Source organism: Chlorocebus sabaeus, chromosome 17 (assembly GCF_047675955.1).
Source record: "Chlorocebus sabaeus isolate Y175 chromosome 17, mChlSab1.0.hap1, whole genome shotgun sequence".
Lineage (NCBI taxonomy): Eukaryota > Metazoa > Chordata > Mammalia > Primates > Cercopithecidae > Chlorocebus > Chlorocebus sabaeus.
Genome location: NC_132920.1, coordinates 43,280,560 through 43,302,719, shown reverse-complemented (window position 1 = coordinate 43,302,719; position 22,160 = coordinate 43,280,560). Strand labels below are relative to the sequence as shown.

Here is a 22,160-nt window from a genome sequence, read left to right as displayed (position 1 = left end):
TCCATCTCCAGGCAGTCTGGGCTGTGTCAGGGTATGGCCAAGTCTCCAGCTGTGGGGAGGCCCAGCACAACCCTTGTTCCAGGCACCCCCCACCCCCCGAGCCACCACCCCCACATTCTTTCTTTGTTGTGAAAGCAGCAAGGGGTGTAGGAGGCGGGTCAGGAGGAGTCAAGCTTTAGAAGATGGGCCCCAGCTGCTGCTCAGGCCTCCAAGATATGCTGAGAGGGGATGGATAGTGCCTTGTCTCCCCTCTGGCTCCGGAGGGCCCCCCAGGCCTGCTTAGTCCTCCCTTCCCCCAAGCAGCTGGGAGAACGAATGGCAGCCACAGAGGGCCTCACAGCCAGAAGAAGTGGCGCCAGGACTCCAGGGTCCTGCCACATGGCCACCACATGTCCCTGACAACCCAGTCCACAGCACCTTTTCCTTGGGTTGTGGGCCTCCTTCTTCCCCATCCCCCAGATGCTTTCCTAATGGCCCTGCTGGAGATGATACAAACAAGGGGAGGAAGGGAAGAGAGATCCAAGAATCAACACTCCTCCTGCTGCCCCATCCATCACTGCACCTCACCCTCTGTGAAGGGCCCCAACATAAGCCCTGCTTCATACCCTCTTCAATCAGGACTCAAGTCGCAGAAAGGTTACCTGATTCTTTTATTTAAGAAAAGTGAAATACATGGACCTGAAGTGAAACAGCAGAGGGAGGGAATAAGAGCAGCCAAGGCAAGGCAGCTTGGCTGGCCAGCCCTCAACCCTCTGACTGAAAAGCCAGCAGCAGGCTGCATCTCTGAGGGCCATACCTGCTTTGTACCCACCTTGGGGGCCTCAGAGCTAGCTACTCTAGAGGACCACAGGGTGCGGAGAGGGTGTCCTGAGGGTCCTTCCTAAGAGGGATTCCTGAGGAGGGAGCTGAAACCCTAAGGGCAGCAGCAATCTTCTGGTTAAACTGCTCCCCTTCACTGTCCCACCTAGGGGTGGGGAAGAGCCAGGAGCAATGGGGAATGCTGTGAGGGCTATAGGGGTAGGGGGACCCAGCAGACCTGGGGACTGGGTTGAATGTCAGCTGCTTGAAGAGAGGTCCATGGTGCTGGCACTGAGGCCCCGGGAGACCTGAAACAGACAACACTACCCCATCAGCTCAGGGACCTCAGCCTCCCAAAGACTGTCTCCTGGAGTCCATCCATCCCATGGCCACAGTGTATCTCTGGACCTAGGATCACATCTATCTCTGGACCAGTCTATCTCTGGACCTGGGACTTTGTTTAGCCTCTGCTAGGGTTTTCCAGAAGGCCACAATCTGGTGGAGACGCTATCTGGAAGAACCACATGAATATTGGCATATACTCTGAGTGTATTGATATAAGAAGTCATTTGCCATTAAAATATCATTACTGTTTTCTCAGATGGGGATTATTTAATACTTTTCTTTTTCCATTCTCATCTACTATGAAGGTGGCTGCAGGATGAAAAAATGAGTATCTCCAAATAATTCTTAAATTATTCATAATTCCAAAGTACCAGTTTAAAGAATATTCCTATTTCCCTCCTTATTAACTTATTTGCTATGTCTGGCCTGAAACTGTCCCTTGGTGGTCATCACTCACCACAAGCTATCTGCCTGATTCCTTAATAACTGCAATCCCCTGGCTCATCATTATCCCAGATGACTCGTCTCCCCACTTCCCTTACTCCACTGGGCTTGCTCACTGGCTGTTCTTTTTTCATTACCCACCAATATGCTCACAAGCACTGCTCTCACCTGGAGGGGTGCTGCACTAGGTTGGTTCAGATAGTTCAAGGAGGCTGCTCGCTTCATGTTGCTGCTACAATGGAAAATGGAAGAACTGAGGCCTCCTCTCTTCCTCCTGAGTGGCCTTAAAGCTGTGGCCTCTTGAGCACTGCCACACAAAATCAAATCACTGCCTCCCCTCTATCCCCTCCCCCAACTTCTCTTATCTGCATCAGGAACCAGTATCTCAGCTACCTTCATCCCCCAAGTTGGGGCACCCATTCTATCCAAACTCTCTCTCCATGGCTGTCCCATTGACTTCCTCCCTGTTTCTCTCCAAGATACCTCTCCAGAGACCAGGGGCCAAGAGGAGTTGGAGGCAAGGGCTTACTTTACTTGCCTGCTTTACCATATCTTTTTTTTTTCTTTTCTTTTTTTTGAGACAGAGTTTCACTTTTGTCGCCTGGGATGGAGTACAATGGCATGATCTCAGCTCACTGCAACCTCCACCTCCCAGGTTCCAGCAATTCTTCTGCCTCAGCCTCCCGAGTAGCTGAGATCACAGGCACCCACCAGCACGCCTGGCTAATTTTTGTATTTTTAGGAGAGATGAGGTTTCACCTTGTTGGCCAGGCTGGTCTCGAACTCCTGACCTCCGGTGATCCACCCGCCTCGGCCTCCCAAAGTGCTGGGATTACAGGCTTGAGCCACAGCACCCAGCCACTTTACCATATCTTGACTTCCATGTGTACCTGGAAGGCCGAGGCTCAGTCCCCTGGAGCTTCCTCACCAGGAGTTCACTGCTTCTGCGGAGCACATCCCGGATCTTGCCCAGAGAGCCACTCCTCTGCAGGGTCCCACTGCCATCCTGGCAGAAAGGGGTGAGCAATGAAAGCTACAGGGATCCCACACAGATGGGTTTCTGAGTCTAGTCCCAGCATTTATTCTGCACACATCCCCCACCACCAAGGCCCAGTGACTGAAAATAAAAGTCCGGTCAAAAGCTTGCTCCCAGAGATACCCCTGAAGGGATACACTACCTAAACTGGGACAGCATAGCCAAGAGCCTCTCACCACCACCAGCAGGAGTGGGCAGGAGAGATGAAAAGGCAATGATCAGACTTACCCCAGACCATTCCACAGCCACAGAAGCATCTTCACCTCCCTCGAATTTCACACTGTCCCCAGGGCCCTCCTGGGACGTCCTTCTACCATCACTCTCCCCAAGCAGCTCTGCCACCTTGGTCTGACTGATAGGGTCAGTGCCCTGGAAGGAAAAGGAAGGACCTGGGACTTCCTACTCCTTAACTCCTCAGGATGGGGCTTTCAAATTTTTTTCACCATCAGCCACTGCAAGGAAAACATTTTTCCTTGTGATGTCTCAATATATGCCTACTGGAACAATACTCACCTTTTCTATTTGCAATGCATTGCTATATATAGATCTGTATATCTTTTTAGCCCCATAGCCCACACTGAATTGATTTCACAACCTACTATTGAGACCCACAATCTGAGAAATTCTTGACTTAGGCTCTCCCCCACCTCACTCCTCTCACCCACACCACCCAGGCCCCTCCTTATGAAAGGGCAGGGTTTCTCCTTCATATCCCCATTTAGTGAATCTTGAAATTAGAGTCCTGACCACAAAGTGCAGGTAGGGGGTAAGAACATGCTTAAAAACAGCCACAATCACAACACTGCCTCACTTTCCTCTCCTTCCTGGCCTCATCAGCCTTTCCGCTTATTCTTAGGAAACTCCCAAGAAACCTCAGCAGTCTCTCATCCCCAGGGCCCTTCCCTCAAGGACCTCCCTTCCCCTCTGGGCTTCTGACCTGTCTCCGGGACCGCTGGGCACATTCCTCCAGGGTCTCAGCGGCCTCCAGCTTTCCCTGGCGCCTATACAGAGCTCCCAGGTTTCTCAGAGTAGTGTTCACTGTGGGGCTGTGGTGAGAAACAGACCAGAGAAGGAAGAGAAAATGGGTTCAGAAAAGAAAACATTTGTCTTCCAAGCAAGACAAGAGGGAAAAAAAAAATAAGAAAATAGGAGAGGGAACAGAGCTAAAGCTCAGGGAAAGTCTACGGGAGGAAGGGAAAAGGTCTGGGAGGCTAAGAGCCTGGATGGAGGGCATCGGAGGCCAAGCTGGCTTTTCACTGGCAGCTCACCTGCTCACTTTGCAGGCCTTGTACCAGCCTCCATACTCAGCATAGGGTGTGCCACCCTCATGGTGCCGGCTCTGCAGGACAGAGAGAGGCCAGAGAGAAGGGCAGGGAGAGCCAAAGATAAGAATACAGAGATGCTGGGATGCACGGTGGCATGGGGCTAGGGTGCAGGCTGGGCTGGGGAGGACACCATGCATCTGGGGCTGGTGCTGGGGTGGGAAGTGTGAGTTGGGCTAATGGAAGGAGTAAGACAGAGACCCTGGTAGCCTTGAGCTCCCCAGGCTGGCCCCCCTTCCCCCCACTCACTTTGCTCATCTCCTCCCGCTCCTCTGCATGCATCCAGATGGGCTTGTGGTCATCTGGGGGTGATACACGGGGTGGGGAGGTTAGAGATCGGAGCTAGACAGTGTCGGAGAGCCAGGACCCAGAGGCTGACAGGCTGGACTGAAGGGGTCTGGCTCCCCCTGGGAACCACTGTGGCCTAACCCCCGACCTTTGGTCTGCATTTCTTTTCTTTCCCACAGCCCCTTCCCCAAGCCCTCACCACTCACCATCCACAGACCCAAACTCCTGCACATGGGCACGGGTCAGGATCTCTTTGTATAGTATCTCAGCCTCAGCATATTTGCCCTGTTTCAGGTAACAGGAAGCCTAGAAGACAGAAAGGCAAAAATACAGGAACAAAACATGGAGGGAGGCAAGGTCTTCTTTTTTTTTCTTTCTTTTTTTCCAGAAAACGTCTTCACCAGGCTCAGGGAGTTCCACTTTTCGGTGTCTCTGTGACTTTCCCCAGAGATCTTTCTCACACCTCCTTCTCCAGGTGCAGGGTCAAGGGTATTCCCAGCCCACTCTCAAGAAGCTGTGGAGCTTCTATAACCGGAACGAAGCAGATCCTTCATCCGCAAAGGCAGCCCCAGAAATGGGCACAAACTTGATGAGAGCAGTGTGCCAGATTGTGATGCTTCCCAACTCTAGGACCCAGGTGGCCTCTCCTTCCCGTTCATTCCACCTACTTTGTCCCCTCCTCCCATACCAGGTTGTTCTTGGTCCGGGCTACATTAGGGTTGTCTGGCCCCAGCTGCCCCTCGTAGATGGCCAGTGCTCGCTGGTAGTAGCGTTCCACCGCCTCATACTTGCCCTGGTTTTGGCACAAGAGGGCCAGGTTGTTCAGCTGCTTTGCCACATCTGGGTGATTAGTGCCCAGGACCTGAAAGGGAACAAAGGAATGGATAAATGGCTATGATTACATGTGTATGCACAAGCACACGTGTCTGCTTGCATGTAGGCACACACATGTGGAAAGCAGAGGAATGGAAATGAAGGAAGAGAGAACAAGGCAGAGATGGGGGTGAGAAAAAAAAAAGTGAAAGAGGAGTGTTAGACCAGAGGAGCCATGTAGAGAAGGGTCACAGCAACAAGGGAAGAAGGGAGAGAGGGCATGGGTACCTTTTCTCGAATCTCCAGTGCCCGCTGGCACAGAGGCTCTGCCTCCTTGTATTTGCCCCTTTTGCCATAGAGCACAGCCAAATTGTTGAGTGTGGCAGCCACCTATGAAGACAGGCCGGTCCCCATCAGACATTTGGGTTGCAAATGACCTATGGGAATCTGAGGTTCCCCATCTCCCAGCAAGGCCCCACAATCACTGCACAACTCTAAGAGACAAAGACTCTACTACCCTGGAGCCAGGGGCTGAAGGGAGGGGAAATTGCTGAACAGGATGGCTCTGAGGCTAAGGGATAGTATCGCCCTCTAGGGGATTTTAAGAAATTTCTGGAGGTGGTTTTTTTGTTGTTGTTGTTTTTCCTTTTTTTTGGTTGCCATGATGATTACCTTTGAGGAGGCAAGAACGCTATAGATGTTCTGCATGTGTGAGACAGCTCTGCCAACTTTTGAATGTCCTGCCGGACATCCAAACACTAAATGTAAGCATTGATATTTGATGGGATATCAAGATAGGAGGATGATTTCTGAGATACATCATCCCTGCCTATGATATGTCATACCTAATAGGGAATTATTTTCACACAGATCACGTTCAAAAATAACTTTTTGGCTGGACGCAGCGGCTCATGCCTATAATCCCAGAACTTTGGAAGGCCGAGGAGGGCAGATCACCCGAGGTCAGGAGTTCAAGACCAGCCTGACCAACATGGAGAAACCCTGTCTCTACTAAAAATACAAAATTAGCCAGGCGTGGTAGCACATATCTGTAATCCCAGCTACTTGGGAGGCTGAGGCAGGAGAATTGCTTGAACCCGGGAGGTAGAGGTTGTAGTAAGCCAAGATCGTGCCATGTTGCACCCTAACCTGGCAACAAGAGTGAAATTCCATCTCAACAAAAAATAAATAACTTTTTAGCTGGGTGCGGTGGCTCACACCTGTAATCCCAGCACTTTGGAAGGCCAAGGTAGGTGGATCACTTGAGGTCAGGAGTTCACGAGCAGCCTGGCCAACATGGTGAAAACCCATCTCTACTAAAATACAAAAATTACAGTAGCATGCACCTGTAATCCTAGCTACTTGGGAGGCTAAGGCAGGAGGATCACTTGAGCCTGGGAGGCAGAGGTTGCAGTGAACCGAGATTGTACCACTGCACTCTAGGCTGGGTGATACCGTGAGACTCTGTCTCAAAAAATAAAACAAAAAAAACTTTTCATTTTTCATTTTCTGTACATTGACAACTCTATCATTTGCTTTGGTGTGATACTCCTACCTTTTTTTTTCTTTCTTTTTTTTTTTTTTGGAGACAGAGTCTTGCTCTGTCGCCCAGGCTGGAGTGCAGTGGTACAATCTCGGTTCACTGCAAGCTCCGCCTCCCGGGTTCACGCCATGCTCTTGCCTCAGCCTCCCGAGTAGTTGAGACTACAGGCACACGCCGCCACACCTGGCTAATTTTTTGCATTTTTGGTAGAGACGGGGTTTCACCATGTTAGCTAGGATGGTCTCGATCTCCTGACCCTGTGATCCGCCCAACTCGGCCTCCCAAAGTGCTGGGATTATAGGCATGAGCCACTGCGCCCGGCCGATATCCCTACTTAAGGTTGTTTCTCTCTTTCCTTTTATTTATTTGTACTTATTTATTTATTTAGAGAGAAAGTCTCGCCCCATCACCCAGGCTGAAGTGCAGTGGCATGATCTTGGCTCACTGCAACCTCAGCCTCCTAGGTTCAAGCAATTCTCCTGTCTCAGCCTCCCGAGTAGCTGGGACTACAGGTGCATGTTGCCATACCTGGCTAATTTTTGTATTATTAGTAGAGAAAGGGTTTCACCTTGTTGGTCAGGCTGGTTTCAAACTCCTGACCTCAGGTGATCCGACCACCTTGGTCTCCCAAAGTGCCGGAATTACAGGAGTGAGCCACAGCACTGGGCTGCTTTTTATTTTGTTGAGATGGAGTCTTGCTGTATTGCCCAGGCTGGAGTGCAATGGTGTGATCTTGGCTCACTGCAACCTCCACCCCCCGGATTCAAATGATTCTCCTGCCTCAGCCTCCAAATAGTTGGGATTACAGGCATATGCCACCATGCCCGGCTAATTTTATATATATTTTTTTAGTAGAGATGGGGTTTCACCATGTTGGCCAGGCTGGTCTGAAACTCCTGACCTCAGGTGATCCACCTGCCTTGGCCTCCCGAAGTGCTGGAATTATAGGCATGAGCCACTGTGCCCAGTCTCTTTCTCTTACACACAAATAAATCTGGTCTGTCATTTCTTTTTTTTTTTTTTTTTGAGACAGAGTTTCACTCTTGTTGCCCAGGCTGGAGTGCAGTGGCACGATCTCAATCTCGATCTCCCCTCACTACAACCTCCGCCTTCTGGTTTCAAGAGATTCTCCTGCCTCAGCCTCCCGAGTAGCTGGGATTACAAGCGCCTGCCACCACGCCCAGCTAATTTTTGTATTTTTAGTAGAGACGGGGTTTCACCATGTCAGGATGGTCTTGAACTCCTGACCTCATGATTCGCCCGTCTTGGCCTCCCAAAGTGCTGGGATTACAGGCGTGAGCCACCGTGCCCAACCCTTGTGATTTCTTATAATACTGTACTTTAATAAAGTGTCCACCTATATTTTCAGTGTTTTTTTTAAGAGACAGGTGCTCACTCTGCTATACAGACTGGAGTGCAGTGGCATGATCATAGCTCACTGTAACCTCAAACTCCTGAGCTCAAGTCATCCTTCCACCCTAGACTCCCAAGTAGCTGGGACTACAGGTGCACGCCACTGTGCCCAGTAAATTTTTAAATTTTTGTAGAGACAGGGTCTCGCTATGTTGCCCAGGTTAGTCTCCCACACTTGGCCTCAAGTGATCTCCTGCCTTGGCCTCCCAAAGTGCTGGGATCACATGCATGACATGAGCCACTGAACCCAGCCGCTGTCTTATTTTTCTAGTACTTCTCGTATGGAATGGCTTACTGGTCTTCTAAATCCAGAATCATTCATTATATATCAGACCACTTTGCAATTTTTTTTTTTTTTTTGAGATGGGGTCTCGCCCTGTTGCCCAGGCTGGAGTGCAATGGCGAGATCTCAGCTCACTGCAACCTTCACCTCCTGGGTGATTCTCCTGCCTCAGCCACCCAAGTAGCTGTGATTACAGGCATGTGGCACCACACCCGACTAATTTTTGTACTTTTAGTAGAGACGGGGTTTCACCATGTTGGTCAGGCAGGTCTCAAACTCCTGACCCTGTGATCTACCTGCCTCCGCCTCCCAAAGTGTTGGGATTACAGGCGTGAGCCACTGCGCCCAGGCCACTTTGCTTTCTTTTAACAAAGTTGTACTCAATAGAGTTACTGTTGTTTTGTATTTTTATCTTATTATATTACATTGTATATATTGTTCTTATAAATTACTTTTTTTATTTTATATTTACTAAAGTAGTATATTAACTTTTGTAGAAATCATATATGGATTTACCTATGACTTATCTATGAATTAAGTTCAAGCAAAATACTCGTTATAAAAAGGAGTCACTGAGTCTCAGAGAATTAAGCACTAGGATCACTGGACAGTGCCTGGAAGAAAGGACTTCTTACTCCTCCTTTCTCAGCACCCTTAGTGAGTGGACTGAGGGCAGCAGATGGATGAGCTAAGAGAGGCCAAAACAGCAATGGTATGGGGTGTGGGGTGTGGAGTGTGGGGCAGGGAGGGCAAGGAATACTGACGGCAGGATGGTCAGGGCCCAGGGTGCTCTCCCGGATGCTGAGGGCATCATTCAGCAGGTGGGCAGCTTCCTTATACTTATTCTGGTCCCTGGAAGAAGACAAAAATGACAGGAGTTACCCTGAACTCTGCCTGCAAGCCTTCTTCTTCCCTCCTTCCCTTTGGGAGGACTGAGTACATTTAAGGACTGGGGACCTCCATAAGGAGACAGGAAGCCTGGTGTGGACAGTAAGGGGGCTTCACTTACATACTCATACCAGAATGCAGGGCACTGCCATCGCAAGAGGAGGCCACAAGTTATAGGAAGCGAGAGGGCAGGGGGAAGAGAGGGAGAGAGCACTCCCCAAAAGAGATTAGAGGAACAGTGATCCCAAAGAATGAGCAAATGCTTAGGTATGGGAAAAGTGAGAGTTCTGGCACATTAAGAAGCACCCGAGTGGGGTGTATCTGGGAGGCCCAACAGGCAGGAGAGGTACCCTGTAAAGAGGAAAAATGAAAGCCAGGGGAGGGCCAAGGTGGGAATGTAGGGGAAGATCTGGGCACTGGAGGAGGGAAGTCCTCACCGATACACCAAAGCAAGGATGTTGAGCATGGTGGCAACATCAGGGTGGCCACGGCCTGATGTGCGCTCCAGGTCCTCCAGTGCCTGCTTACAGAGTGGCACGGCCACCTCATAGCGACCTTGGGCTGCGTACTGGATCACCAGGTTGTGCAACGTCCGCAACCTTGCTGGGATCTCATATCCACCCTGCTGAGCTGCTGCAGTACCTTGACCACGGGACACTAAACCATCACAGAAAATAAACAAAGGACTCTTCCTCTCTCCTTTGCTGTCTGCCCTTCCACTCCCCATTGCACGTCTTGTTCCATACCTATGCCTGCCCCAACATGGGCTCTCAATATTAGACCTGCCTCAAGCACTATTCTTTTATCCACTCCCTTGACCTGTGCCCATCACAACCTCAGTTATTCACCCAGTAATTCATTCATTCAACAAACATTTATTTAATAAATATGAACCAAGGGATGTCCCAGGAGTACACAGGTAAGAAAGACCTGGTTCTGGCCAGGTGCAGTGGCTCACGCTTATAATCCCAGCACTTTGGGAGGCCGAGGCAGGTGGATCATGAGGTCAGGAGTTCGAGACCAGCCTGGCCAATACAGTGAAACCCTGTCTCTACTAAAAATACAAAAATTAGCCGGGTGTGGTGGTGGACGCCTGTAGTTTCAGCTACTCGCGAGGCTGAGGCAGGAGAATCACTTGAATCCAGGAGGCAGAGGTTGTAGTGAGCCGAGATTGGCCCACTGCACTCCAGCCTGGGAGACAGATTGAGACTCTGTCTCAAAAAAAAAAAAAAAAAAAAAAACTAGTTCTTTCCCTTGAGGGGCTCATAGTCTCCCCATCTCAGGTTTATTCTCCCACTAGACTGTGAACTCCTTACTGGTGAGACCTATGCCATTTCCATCTCAGTACTCCTAGTGCCTAGCACAGTACCTGGCACATACTCAGTGTTTAACACATGTTTGTTCAGTGGGGAGGCTGAGGAAATCGAAGTACTAGCCCAGCCCCTGCCCTGTCTCCAGAAAAAGTGGATAACCTATTTCCAGATGGTGAGTGTCCTGTGTACAGGGTGGGCCACAGCTAGGGCCAGCCTCCTGCTGCCCCTTTTCACCATCCCATTCCAGAGGCAGACTCACAGCCATTGCTGGGGTCCTCTTCTTCCTCATTAGGGAAGAGGTCATCCAGGGAATCCTTGGTGGCATCGCCTTCTTTCTCCTCCTGGAAGGGAAGCAGCAACATTAAGGGCCAAGATATCCCTACCTAGTAGCCTCCTCAGTGACCCCTCTAAGCCATGAAATCACAGACAGATGGGGCATAGGAGAAGACTGTTGTTCCTGTCTCTGCCCCTGGAAAGGCTAGCAACTGGCCCAGCCAAGCCCAGGCCTCTGGTTTGTAACAGCCAGAGATGCTTTGGACACAATCTGAAAACTTCCCCCTCCTTCTCATACAGAAAATTTCCTTCCTGGCCGGGTGTTGTGGCTAACGCCTGTAATTCCAGCACTTTGGGAGGCCGAGGTGGGCGGATCACCTGAGGTCAGGAGTTCAAGACCATCCTGACCAACATGGAGAAACCCCATCTCTACTAAAAATACAAAATTAGCCGGGCGTGGTAGCGCATGTCTGTAATCCCAGCTACTCGTGAGGCTGAGGCAGGAGAATCGCTTGAACCTAGGAGGCAGAGGTTGCGGTGAGCCGAGATTGCACCATTGCACTCCAGCCTGGGCAACAAGAGCAAAACTCCGTCTCAAAACAAAAAAAAAGAAAGAAAAAAAAAGATTTAAAAAAGTTTCCTTTCTAACCACCCTCAATCTCTCCTTAACTCTTGTAATTATGGACCTATGCTGATCTCTGTGTGTTTATGTTGATTATATGTCTGTCCTGTCTCTCCTGAGGGAAGGGAGTATGTCCGATCTTATTGACAGGTACCCAAAAAGTGTCTAGCTCAGCCTGGTGCCCATCATCTGCACAGCTCATTCTGGACTTACTGCATAACCCTCCCTCACCGTCTAACCTATTCTGCACTAGGAAAATCTGCTTTTCCCCATCAGGAACTGCAGCCTCATCCAAACACCAACCTTCCTACCCAGCTTCACCAATGTGTCCTGTGCAATCCATCTACTCACTTTCCCTGAGAGAGACCAGCTTTTCCAGGCTGTAAGCCTTATCCATGACACCCTGCACTCCAGTCTAAAAAGCTCCTTCCTCTTCCTCATCATGAAATTGCAAAATCCATCTCAAATGGGATGGATCCTAACCCACTGAAATGGGAAATCCAACCTATATCCTACCCATCCCTGTACCCTGCTTCCTCGATTTTTTTGCTGGTTTTTTGAGACAGAGTCTCTGGTCTGGCAACAGCCCAGGCTAGAATGCAGTGGTACAATCACAGCTCACTGCAGCTTCTACTTCCTGGGCTCAAGCGATCCTCCCACCTCAGCCTCCCGAATAGCTGAGGCTACAGGTGCACACAACCACATCAGGCTAATTTTTTTAATTTTTGTGGAGACGGGGTCTTACTATGTTGCCCAGGCTCCCTGCTTTCTCCATGAATTCTTCTTAGACCATTCCAGCTCTCAGAGACATATCTCTGTGAAATTCTTCCCACACTGACTGAACCACTCATCCAGCACTGAGCACTTGCTGCTTTGTATTTTGTCATATACGTGTTTTCATGGATAAGACTTGTTCCCTACAGATACATCTGAAGAAAACACACTCTCAGCCAGGCACGGTGACTCACACCTATAATCCCAGCATTTTGGGAGGCTGAGGCAGGCAGATCACTTGAGGCTAGGAGTTTGAGACCAGCCTGGCCAACATGGCAAAACTCTCCGTCTCTACTAAAAATACAAAAATTAGCTGGGTGTGGTGGCAGATGCCTGTAATCCTAGCTGCTTGGCTGGCTAAGGCACGAGAATTGCTTGAACGCCAGAGGCGGAGGTTGCAGTGAGCTGAGATGGCATCACTGCACTCTGTTGAATGAGGGTTAAATATCACAGATTTTGGGTCAGGCATGGTAGCTCACACCTGTAATCCCAGCACTTTGGGAGGCCCAGGCGGGCAGATAACCTGAGGTCAGGAGTTTAAAACCAGCCTGGCCAACATGGTGAAACCCCATCTCTAGTAAAACTACAAAAATTAGCCAGGTGTGGTGGCAGGCGCCTGCAATTCCAGCTGCTCGGGAGGCTGAGGCAGGAGAATTGCTTGCACCTGAGAGGCAGCGGCTGCCATGACCCAAGATTGCACCATTGCACTCCAGCCTAGGCAACAAGTATGAAACTCCGTCTCAAAAAAAAAAAAAAAAAAATTCACACATTTTGAAAGCAAATTTTAGGAGGGTCATGCTCAACTGGGCTATGCTTTCCCTAATTGTAGCATGCAGGATTCTGGATTGGAATTGTCCAGGTGCTTGTCTATTTCCCTCACAAGCTTGTAATTGTGAGAGCAGGAACTCTGTGTGCCCCACTCACCAGTGCAGTGCACAATGCCTGGTACATAGGAGGCATCTCATTACATGTTGACTGAATTAGCTGAATATAGTTTTTCCCCTTGCTGTCACCTGGAGTTGGTGTCAGGGCTGAAAAAGGAATTCTTTCAGGTAAGAGTAGTTTGGGTAGAGCTGATGGACCCTGAGGATGATGGGGCAATTTCCCCCATGTCTGTGGTAACTCCTGGCTGCCCACCCCTTAGCCAGTCTCGCCTGCGTACACTCACCGTGGTGTGTCCATCCTCATCATACTGTCGCAGCTGCCCCAGGAACTCCAGGTGCTTCTTTTCCTCCTCCAGCTGAGCCACAGCCTGTTCACTGCGCTGTAGCCGCTGCTGGGTGCCAGCCAGCTCGTCCCGCAGCCACTGGTTCTCCTGGCATAGCCGCCGCACCTGAGCCCGCAGCTTCTGTTTCTCTGACTCCACTGTGCTCAGGTGGCTGGCTAGAGCCAGCATCACCTAGATGGGCATATCCCCTGAGCTCCAGATTCTGGGTGGGAGTATTCAGGAACAGGTGGAAGGGGAGCCTACTGGGACGTAGCAAGACTGGCAGGGGCACAAAGGTGCCAGAAGGTGGGGGTGTAGCAGTGGCACTACCTTCAAAACACCCTGAATCCAATTTCCCACCACCTCCACTGCCGTCACCCTGGGCCAAGCCACTATCAATTCCTACCCAAATTACTACAATAACTTCCTCACTGGCCTCCTTGTTGCTGCCCTTGTTCTCCTACTGTCTATTCATAACCCAGCAACCAGATGATGCCAAGTTAGACCACATCACTCCTCTTCTAAAAACATTCCAATAGTTTCCATCTCACTCAAAGTAAAATCAGGGTCAGGCACAGTGGCTCACGTCTGTAATCCCAGCATTTTGGGAGGCCAAGGCGGGTGGATCATGAGGTCAGGAGTTCAAAACCAGCCTGGCCAACATGGTGAAACACCATCTCTACTAAAAATACAAAAATTAGCCAGGTGTGGTGGTGCGCGCCTGTAGTCCCAGCTACTCAGGAGGCTGAGGCAGGAGAATCGCTTGAACCTGGCAGACAGAGGTTGCAGTGAGCCAGGATGGTGCCACTACATTCCAGCCTGGGCAACAGTGCAAGACTCCATCTCAAAAAAAAAAAGTAAAATAAAAGTCCTCGGGATGGCCTACAAGTTCCACTTGATCCATCTCCCTCCCCTCATTCACTCTACTGCAGCCATACTGGCCCCTTGCTGTTCACTGACCTCACCAGGCAGACTTCCGTTCAGAGTCTCTGCACTTGCTGCTCTCTCTGGTTAGGACGCCCTTCCCCTGTTTAATAGACATGACTCATTCCCCTCGCCTTCACATCTTTGCCAAAATGTCACCTTTTCAAAAAAGGGTGACCTTTTTTGACCACCCTATCTAAAATTATACCCTCTCTCCACAGTCCCTAGTTTCCTTCCCTGCTTTATTTTGGTCCTTTTATCCTTAGCAATTATCATTCTGGCATACCAAATCATTATTTATTTAGGTATTGTCTGTCTTCCCCAGCTAGAAGGTAAGCTCCAAGATGGCAAAGATTTTTACAATTTTGTTCAATGATGTATTTCTTCAGTGACCAAAAGCATTCTGGCACACAGTAGTGACTTAATACATATTTAATGAATGGATGCAAACGTCTAGAGTGAGGTGATCCCAAGCAACCCCAAACCTTCAATCAGGTACCTGCTCCTCCATCCACCCTGGACCACTTGGCACCATCTTTGCCCTCTCACCTGGGCCTCACTCAGCCCGAGCTCAATGTTTTCCATAGAACGGCGAAGTTGCCGGGCCTTCTCATGCACCAGCCCTTCCTCATGGCCTCCCTGCTGCAGACACTCAATGGTCTGGGACAGGCTTTGCAGCACGGCCTGGTGTTCACTGTGCAGGGCCTCTAGCCCTTGGCTGACCAGCCGTGTGCTCCCCAGGATCTCCTCTTGGCTGAGCCGGTGGCCTGCAGGCTCATCCCGCTGCCCCAACACCAGGCCTGACATCCTGGCCTGGGGGACCTTGCCCGGTCTAGAGAGAAACAACATAGTTCGGCTGGCGTAAAGATGAGACACAGAAGCTGAGAACTTTCTCAGAGGGTGGTGGGAATCCAAGTGAAGGGACAAAAGAAAGAGTGACCCTGTGGCTTACTTGGAGAGAGTGAGTGACCAGCAGGTAGGGAGCCCAGATCACTAAACTCAAAGTTAAGGTTGTGGGCAAAGTGAGAGGGAGATGAATTGACTTAAATAAAGAAAGACTATAGTAGGAGCAAAGGTGCTTAGAACTAGCAGAAGGATTCAGGACTTAGGAAGAGAACAGAAAAGCAGTTAGAGCCTCAGTTAGGAAAAGTTATCCAGTGATGAGAGACAGCACTATGGAGATCACAGAGGATCTGAGGGAGAGCTTCAAAGGGCACAGGGCTAAAGTGGGATTATGCAGAAAATAATGCAAGGATCTAGAAAAAAGAGAAGGAATCTCTGCAAAGTTAAATCAGGGAAGAAAGGGAAAAGAAGAAAACAGGAGCCTTCCTTGCAGGATCCACATTAGAGGGTCCCAGAAAGCTCAAGGTCTTCAGGCTGCATCACCTGCAGAACTAAGCCCAGCATCTCCAAACCTGGTCAGTCCTACATCTTTTCCTACTTACCTTCAACCCATACTTCCCACCCCCCAGGACCCAGACTGTGTTCCCACTTCCTCAGAAGGGTCTTGTTTCTCATCTTTGAAGTCTTCTTACCTGTGTACAGAGCAGAGGCCCTGGCTGTGGCACTCAGGCCGGAGCCCGGAAGAAACTGTTCAGCAGCCAGAGAATCAGAACAATCTGCCCTGCCCAAAGTCCAGAAGTCCAGCGTTCCCACCCCTTCCCTCACCACTTCACAGCTACCCAGAGGACCTGGCACAGAGCCCCACCCAGGACAAACAGCCTCCCTCCCTCACTCCCTCTGCCTACAGGTCTTTAAAGACGCCCAATTCCCTTCTCCTTCCCCAAGCCAGCCTCTCTCATCGCAGGCCTGGGGAGCTACTGTCTCCCAGGAATATGAGAGAGAGAGACTTAATCAGAGACCTACAGCAAGAGGCATGTCTGGGAAAGGGGAAGGAGGAACACCTGGTCACTCCACACCCAGTCACTTCAATGGCTTTGTCTCTGTCACGGTCACCTACAAATAGGCTCTGAGAGGTATCACCGTAGGGTGCCCCCTAATGCCCGATGATGCAGGGAAGAATGGGAGGTCTGCTGAACGGCTGCCGGGTCGCAAGGAGGGTCTCCCGGGCCTGGAAACGCAGTAGAGGAGTGCCTCGGGCTGTCGACCTGCCCTGGGGCCCAGGGTTGGGAGAATGAGATGGGCGGGGGCGGTAGGGGGGAGGTGTGGATGGACGACCGAGGTCCGCAGCTCCAGCGAGGACCTGGAGGCCTAACGACCCCGAGGTCACTGAATCAGTTGGTGGCGCAGGGGGCGGGGCAGGCCGGCTATCTGTCTGTCTGGACGCCGAGGGGCGGGGAAGAATCGCGAAGGGCGGAGTTTTTGAGCCTGGAGTTTTGTAAGGTCGGTTGGAGGGGGTTTGTTTATCTTTCTGGGAGTGCGAGAATAAGAGATGGCAAAGACCTTAACCTTCAGCCTCAGAGGTACCCTCAAAGACTCACCTGCAATCTGCCGGTCTGGCTGCCGCTCTTGCCGGTACTGCCCCTTTAAATCCATGATGGCTGCCGCTCGAGGCAATTGTTTTGACGGGTCTGGGGGCGGGGCCTGTTTCCTAGTCACGGGACATTAGAGCTGCCCGCGGATTGGCTCTCACCGCGTTCAGGTAGGAAAGGAGGTGTGTATCCTGCTTGGGCTCCAGTTTTCTGCCCGCCTCCGTTTACGTTTTGCGGAGCGACGGCGCCGGACAGTCAACGTCATCTAGAAGCGCCGAGCAGCTTGGCTAAAAGGGTGGCGTGCTGAGCCCTGGATAGCCGGATGGCCCTGTGGGCACTGACCCGCGCTCTGCGCTCTCTGAGCCTGGCGCCCCCGACCGTCGCCGCCCCTGCCCCGAGTCTGTTCCCCGCCGCCCAGGTAATCCATCTTACCCGGGAAGAAGGCTGCTTCCATTCGGGCTACCGGAGATGGGGTCTGCGGGGATGCGAGGCGGGGGTTGCAAGTCTGGTCAGGAGTCACGCAGGTCCATGACCATGGATAAGGCACACTCAGCCTCAGCTTTTTCCTCCACAAGTGTTGCTATCTCATAGGGCGAAATTCTTCAGACGAGATACTTAAGGTGAAAGTGCTTTACAGATCACCGGTTGTACAGGTTTCGGTAATAACTAACGTTTATCGAGTGCCTCTGATAAGCCAGGTATAGGTAATAGACGTTTCAAATAAATGAACTCCTTTTAAATACTCTATAAGGCAGTTACTATTCCCATTTTATAGATGAGGAAAATGATAAGGAGTCCAAGGTCATGCACACAACTATCAGAGCTAAGCAGTCTGTCTTTCAGAGCCAGTGCTCTTAACCATTATGATATGATACCTACAAGGATGAGTTACTGCTGATATTAGAGAATGCAGGGCAAGATACAAAGAACAGTGGCCTCAGGGGAAGGTATCCTGAGGTCCTAGTGGGTGGGTGACTGGTGAGTCACGCAAAAGAGAAGTAAGTCTTGCTCCTCTGGAGCTCTCAAGCTGCTTATGGTAGAGTTTGACAGATGCATGTTTAAAATTCAAATCCAAATCAACCTACTCTGAAATGCTGGGAATACAGCAAGGAACAAGAGTGAAATGACCCCTCCCCTCCATTCGTATGTGAATAATTCCCAGCAACATAATGCAGAGGGCAAAAGGAATTGGCACTGATGGTGATACATGGATGTATGGAAGTTACCAGCTATGGAGAAGGGAATTGTTTAGGTAAAAACAGATTCCTGGAGATGGAGAGTTCTGGGCCAAATTTGGAAGGAGATGATCATGGGGAGAACATTATTGGGCAAGCTGTGAAGGGTGGAGTTTTTGGATAGCTGGTTTGGGATACATCCAGGAGGAAGTGGGCTGCAAGCTAAAATTGATCAGTGCCCTCTGACTTGGTTCTCTGATGCTTTGCCTTCAATTAGCTTTCAAATGAAAGAGATGTCTTTTTATCCTCAGATGATGAACAATGCCCTCCTCCAACAGCCCTCTGCCTTGATGTTGCTCCCCTGCCGCCCAGTCCTTACTTCTGTGGCCCTTAATGCCAACTTTGTGTCCTGGAAGAGTCGTACCAAGTACACCATTGCACCGGTGAAGATGAGGAAGTCTGGGGGCCGAGACCACACAGGTGGGAGCAAGGACAAGGGGATTTAAGCAATCAAAGGGAAAAACATGTTAAGACCCTAGATCTGTATATTGACACACTTGTACCTTGTAAGGCAGAGGAATGTAATTAAAAAGCACTTATTTGGCTCCTTTTGCATGTAGTATGTGCACAGGAACCAGAGAGTAGAATACAAAGCAAAAGGTAATTGGTCTGTACTTCTGAAGATAATTTGGGTAATTGAAGAAAATGGGCCATACACAGGATGTGCCATGACATTTTCCTTCACACCCTTCAAAAATTTATAACAGACTGGGTAAGGTTGCTCATGCCTGTAATCCCAGCACTTAGGGAAGCTGAGGTGGGCAGATCACCTGAGATCACAAGTTTGAGACCAGGCTGGCCAACATGGCAAAACCTCGTCTCTACTAAAACTATAAAAATTGGCCAGGTGCAGTGGCTCACACCTATAATCCCAACACTTTGAGAGTCCAAGGCAGGCAGATCACTTGAGGCCAGGAATTCAAGACCAGCCCGACCAACATGGTGAAACCCCATATCTACTAAAAATATAAAAATTAGCCAGGTGTAGTGGTGCAGTCCTGTAATCCCAGCTACTTAGGAAGCTGAGGCATGAGAATCACTTGAGCCTGGGAGGTGGAGCCTGCAGTGAGCCAGGATCGCGCCATTGCACTCTAGCCTGGGCAGCAGGGCAAGACTCTGACTGAAAAAAAAAAAAAAAAAAAAAGATTAACCAGGCGTAGTGGCAGGCACCTGTAATCCCAGCTACTCAGGAGGCTGAGGCAGGAGAATCACTTGAACCCAGGAGGTGGAGGTTGCAGTGAGCCGAGATCACGCCATTGTATTCCAGCCTGGGTAACAGAGCAAGACTCGTCTCAAAAAATGTGTATATTTATAACAGGCTGGGTGTGGTTGCTCCTGCCTTTAATCCCAACACTTTAGAAGGCCAAGGCGGGAGGATCACTTGAGGTCAGGATCCAACTTGGGCAACAGAGTGATACCCTGTCACATGCACAAAAAATAACAGTTGAAATTATTTGAGTATGATTTACATGACTCTCAGTAAGCTTACTGATTTCAGTAATTTGAAAATATTTTATCTGGAAGTTTTATACAATTTCAGTAATGTTTTTTCACTTAGCTTCATGTTGGTGTTGACCCTCCTTACTCCAGTGTACTGTGCAAATTTTGATCATTCTCTGTAAGCAGTGCTCTCTGGCAGAGAATGGGCCGGGTCCCAGTGCTGGAAACTGAACTACTCTCACCTGAATCATATCCCCCAACTGTCCTAAACCACAGGCCGAATCCGGGTGCATGGTATTGGTGGGGGCCACAAGCAACGTTATCGCATGATTGATTTTCTGCGTTTCCGGCCTGAGGAGACCAAGTCAGGACCCTTTGAGGAGAAGGTTATCCAAGTCCGCTATGATCCCTGTAGGCAAGTTTGGGATGTGGGATGATGATAGAATGGTCTGAATATCTGCATAGCTTCTCAGGAGATGTGGGGCTGCCTAGATGGTCTGCTTACCTGTCCCTCACCCTGATCAGGTCAGCAGACATAGCTCTGCTTGCTGGGGGCAGCCGGAAACGCTGGATCATCGCCACAGAAAACATGCAGGCTGGAGATACAGTCTTGAACTCTAACCACATAGGCAGAATGGCAGGTGAGAGATGGCTACCAGATGTGTGGGCTGGAGGCGGCAAAGGTTCTAGAGCTAATGAAATCCTGTCTTTTAGTTGCTGCTCGGGAAGGGGATGCACATCCTCTTGGGGCTCTGCCTGTGGGGACCCTCATCAACAACGTGGAAAGTGAGCCAGGCCGGGGTGCCCAATATATCCGAGCTGCAGGTATGGGGAAAGGAGTTGCCTGGGTTCTATAGTTTGGAAAGGCAAGGAGAGTCTGAACCCATGGTTCCACATCTGGTACTGGCAGAGAAAATTAAGGAAAAAACAAGAAACATGAGGATGAAGATATGCATGTGTTTTGACCTAAAATGTAGCATGCATCCTTCTTTGTGTATCTGCTCCTAAAGAGCAAAGCAAGGGCAGCATGTGGGGTGTGGCCCCTGTGTAAATTCCTCTGCACCCCCCCGTTTTGTGGAGGGTGGCAAATCAGCTTCTTTCCCCAGGGACGTGTGGTGTGCTACTGCGGAAGGTGAATGGCACAGCCATTATCCAGCTGCCGTCTAAGAGGCAGATGCAGGTGTGTATGGGTATGGCTGGGAGGGGTCAGCAAAGGAGGAATTTTTGGAATATAACTTTCCTGTCTGGGGTAGGTAGGTCCCAGGTGTTTTATGATGCAAGGAACTGCCTTGAGCTGAGGCTGTCCTTTTCTGTCACATGACTTAGGTGTGCTTTGTCGGATTGGCACCATAATTAATTTTTTTTTTTCGAGACAGAGTCTTGCTCTGTCACCCAGGCTGGAGTGCAGTGGCACTATCTTGGCTTACTGCAACCTCCATCTCCCAGGTTCTAGCAGTTCTCCTGCCTCAGCCTCCTGAGTAGCTGGGATTGCAGGCATGCACCACCACAGCTGGCTAATTTTTGTGTTTTAGTAGAGATTGGGTTTCACCATGTTGGCCAGGCTGGTCTCAAACTCCTTACCTCGTAATCCGCCTGCCTTGGCCTCCCAAAGTGCTGAGATTACAGGAGTGAGCCACCACGCCCGACCCTAATTTTTTTTGAGACAGGGTCTCTATTGCTTGAGTGCAGTGGCACAGTCAGCTCACTGCAGCCTCAAACTCCTGGGTTCAAGCAATTCTGCCTCAGCCCCCCAAGTAGCTGGGACTACAGGTGCATGCCACTCTACCAGGCTAATTTTCGTATTTTTGTAGAGGCAAGGTATCACCATGTTGGCCAGGCTGGTCTCAAACTCCTGAGCTCAAGCGATCTGTCTGCCTAGGCTCCCGAAGTGCTGGAATTACAGGTGTGACCCACTGCACCTGGCCCTGGCTAATATTTTTTATTTTTATAGAGATGGGGGCTCATTATGTTGCCCAGGCTGGTCTCGAACTTCTGAGCTCAAGTGATCCTCCAGCCCCGGCCTCCCAAAGTGCTGGGATTACCCGCATGAGTCCTTGCGCCCAGCTCTTTGTTTTCAACTACCTAGTTCCTACTGTAGGACCTTCACTTAGCTTCAACCATCTTGTGCTTTTCCTTTTTCCTCTCTTCTCCTTGAGTCTAAGAAGCCCCCCAAGGGTTTTGCTGTCAACACTGTCAAGCTCTTTCCCCCACATTGTATAGAATCTCCATCTGTTTTCTCTGTCAGGTGCTGGAAACGTGCGTAGCAACAGTAGGCCGAGTATCCAACGTTGATCATAACAAACGGGTCATTGGCAAGGCAGGTCGCAACCGCTGGCTGGGCAAGAGGCCTAACAGTGGGCGATGGCACCGCAAGGGGGGCTGGGCTGGCCGAAAGATTCGGCCACTACCCCCTATGAAGAGTTACGTGAAGCTGCCTTCTGCTGCTGCCCAAAGCTGATATCCCTGTACTCTAATAAAATGCCTCTCCCTCCTGTAATCTGTTACTGGTGTTTTGCGGGAGGGGATGGTACAGACTGAACGTGGGGAAAAGAAGTAAAAAGTGTGGGAGGAAAAGAAAGTACAGGACACTGGGTCTGTCCCCACCCCAATTCCCTTACAGGTAATGGAGCGGGGGGTGGAAATAAATGACGTCCAAGGCCTTTTCCAGTTGTGACTGGGAAACAGGGAGGGCACTTCCGCAGGAGGGAGGACAAAAGGAAGAGGAAAGGGCGGCGCAGAGGAGGAGGTGCTGCGTCGCCAAGGTGGC

At 50.3% G+C, this 22,160-nt stretch overlaps 2 protein-coding genes across 6 annotated transcripts; one reads left to right on the top strand and one right to left on the bottom strand.

The window, feature by feature from the left end:
- Positions 1 to 633: 633 nt before the first annotated feature.
- On the bottom strand, positions 634 to 18,208 carry KLC4 (kinesin light chain 4). Of its 5 annotated transcripts, none has more exons than XM_073005997.1 (17): positions 17,151 to 18,208; positions 16,728 to 17,005; positions 14,836 to 15,118; positions 13,324 to 13,554; positions 10,746 to 10,827; positions 9,611 to 9,830; positions 9,050 to 9,137; positions 5,335 to 5,436; positions 4,922 to 5,095; positions 4,440 to 4,539; positions 4,195 to 4,247; positions 3,892 to 3,962; positions 3,561 to 3,669; positions 2,852 to 2,992; positions 2,478 to 2,593; positions 1,756 to 1,819; positions 634 to 1,106 (listed from the first exon to the last, which is right to left on the bottom strand). In XM_073005997.1, the coding sequence occupies exons 3-17, from the start codon at positions 15,091 to 15,093 to the stop codon at positions 1,056 to 1,058; spliced, it is 1,860 nt and encodes a 619-aa protein (XP_072862098.1). In that variant the 5' UTR covers positions 15,094 to 15,118; positions 16,728 to 17,005; positions 17,151 to 18,208; the 3' UTR covers positions 634 to 1,055. The 5 variants fall into 5 exon arrangements, with proteins under 5 accessions (XP_072862098.1, XP_072862099.1, XP_007970707.1 ...); XM_073005998.1 differs by having other exon boundaries at positions 16,728 to 16,983; XM_007972516.3 differs by lacking the exon at positions 17,151 to 18,208 and having other exon boundaries at positions 16,728 to 17,038.
- On the top strand, positions 17,033 to 21,890 carry MRPL2 (mitochondrial ribosomal protein L2). The gene is made up of 7 exons (XM_007972513.3): positions 17,033 to 17,136; positions 18,205 to 18,373; positions 19,670 to 19,808; positions 19,919 to 20,034; positions 20,108 to 20,218; positions 20,500 to 20,573; positions 21,639 to 21,890. Exons 1-7 carry the CDS (start codon positions 17,041 to 17,043, stop codon positions 21,849 to 21,851), a joined length of 918 nt encoding a protein of 305 aa, XP_007970704.1. The 5' UTR covers positions 17,033 to 17,040; the 3' UTR covers positions 21,852 to 21,890.
- The last annotated feature ends 270 nt before the right edge of the window (positions 21,891 to 22,160 follow it).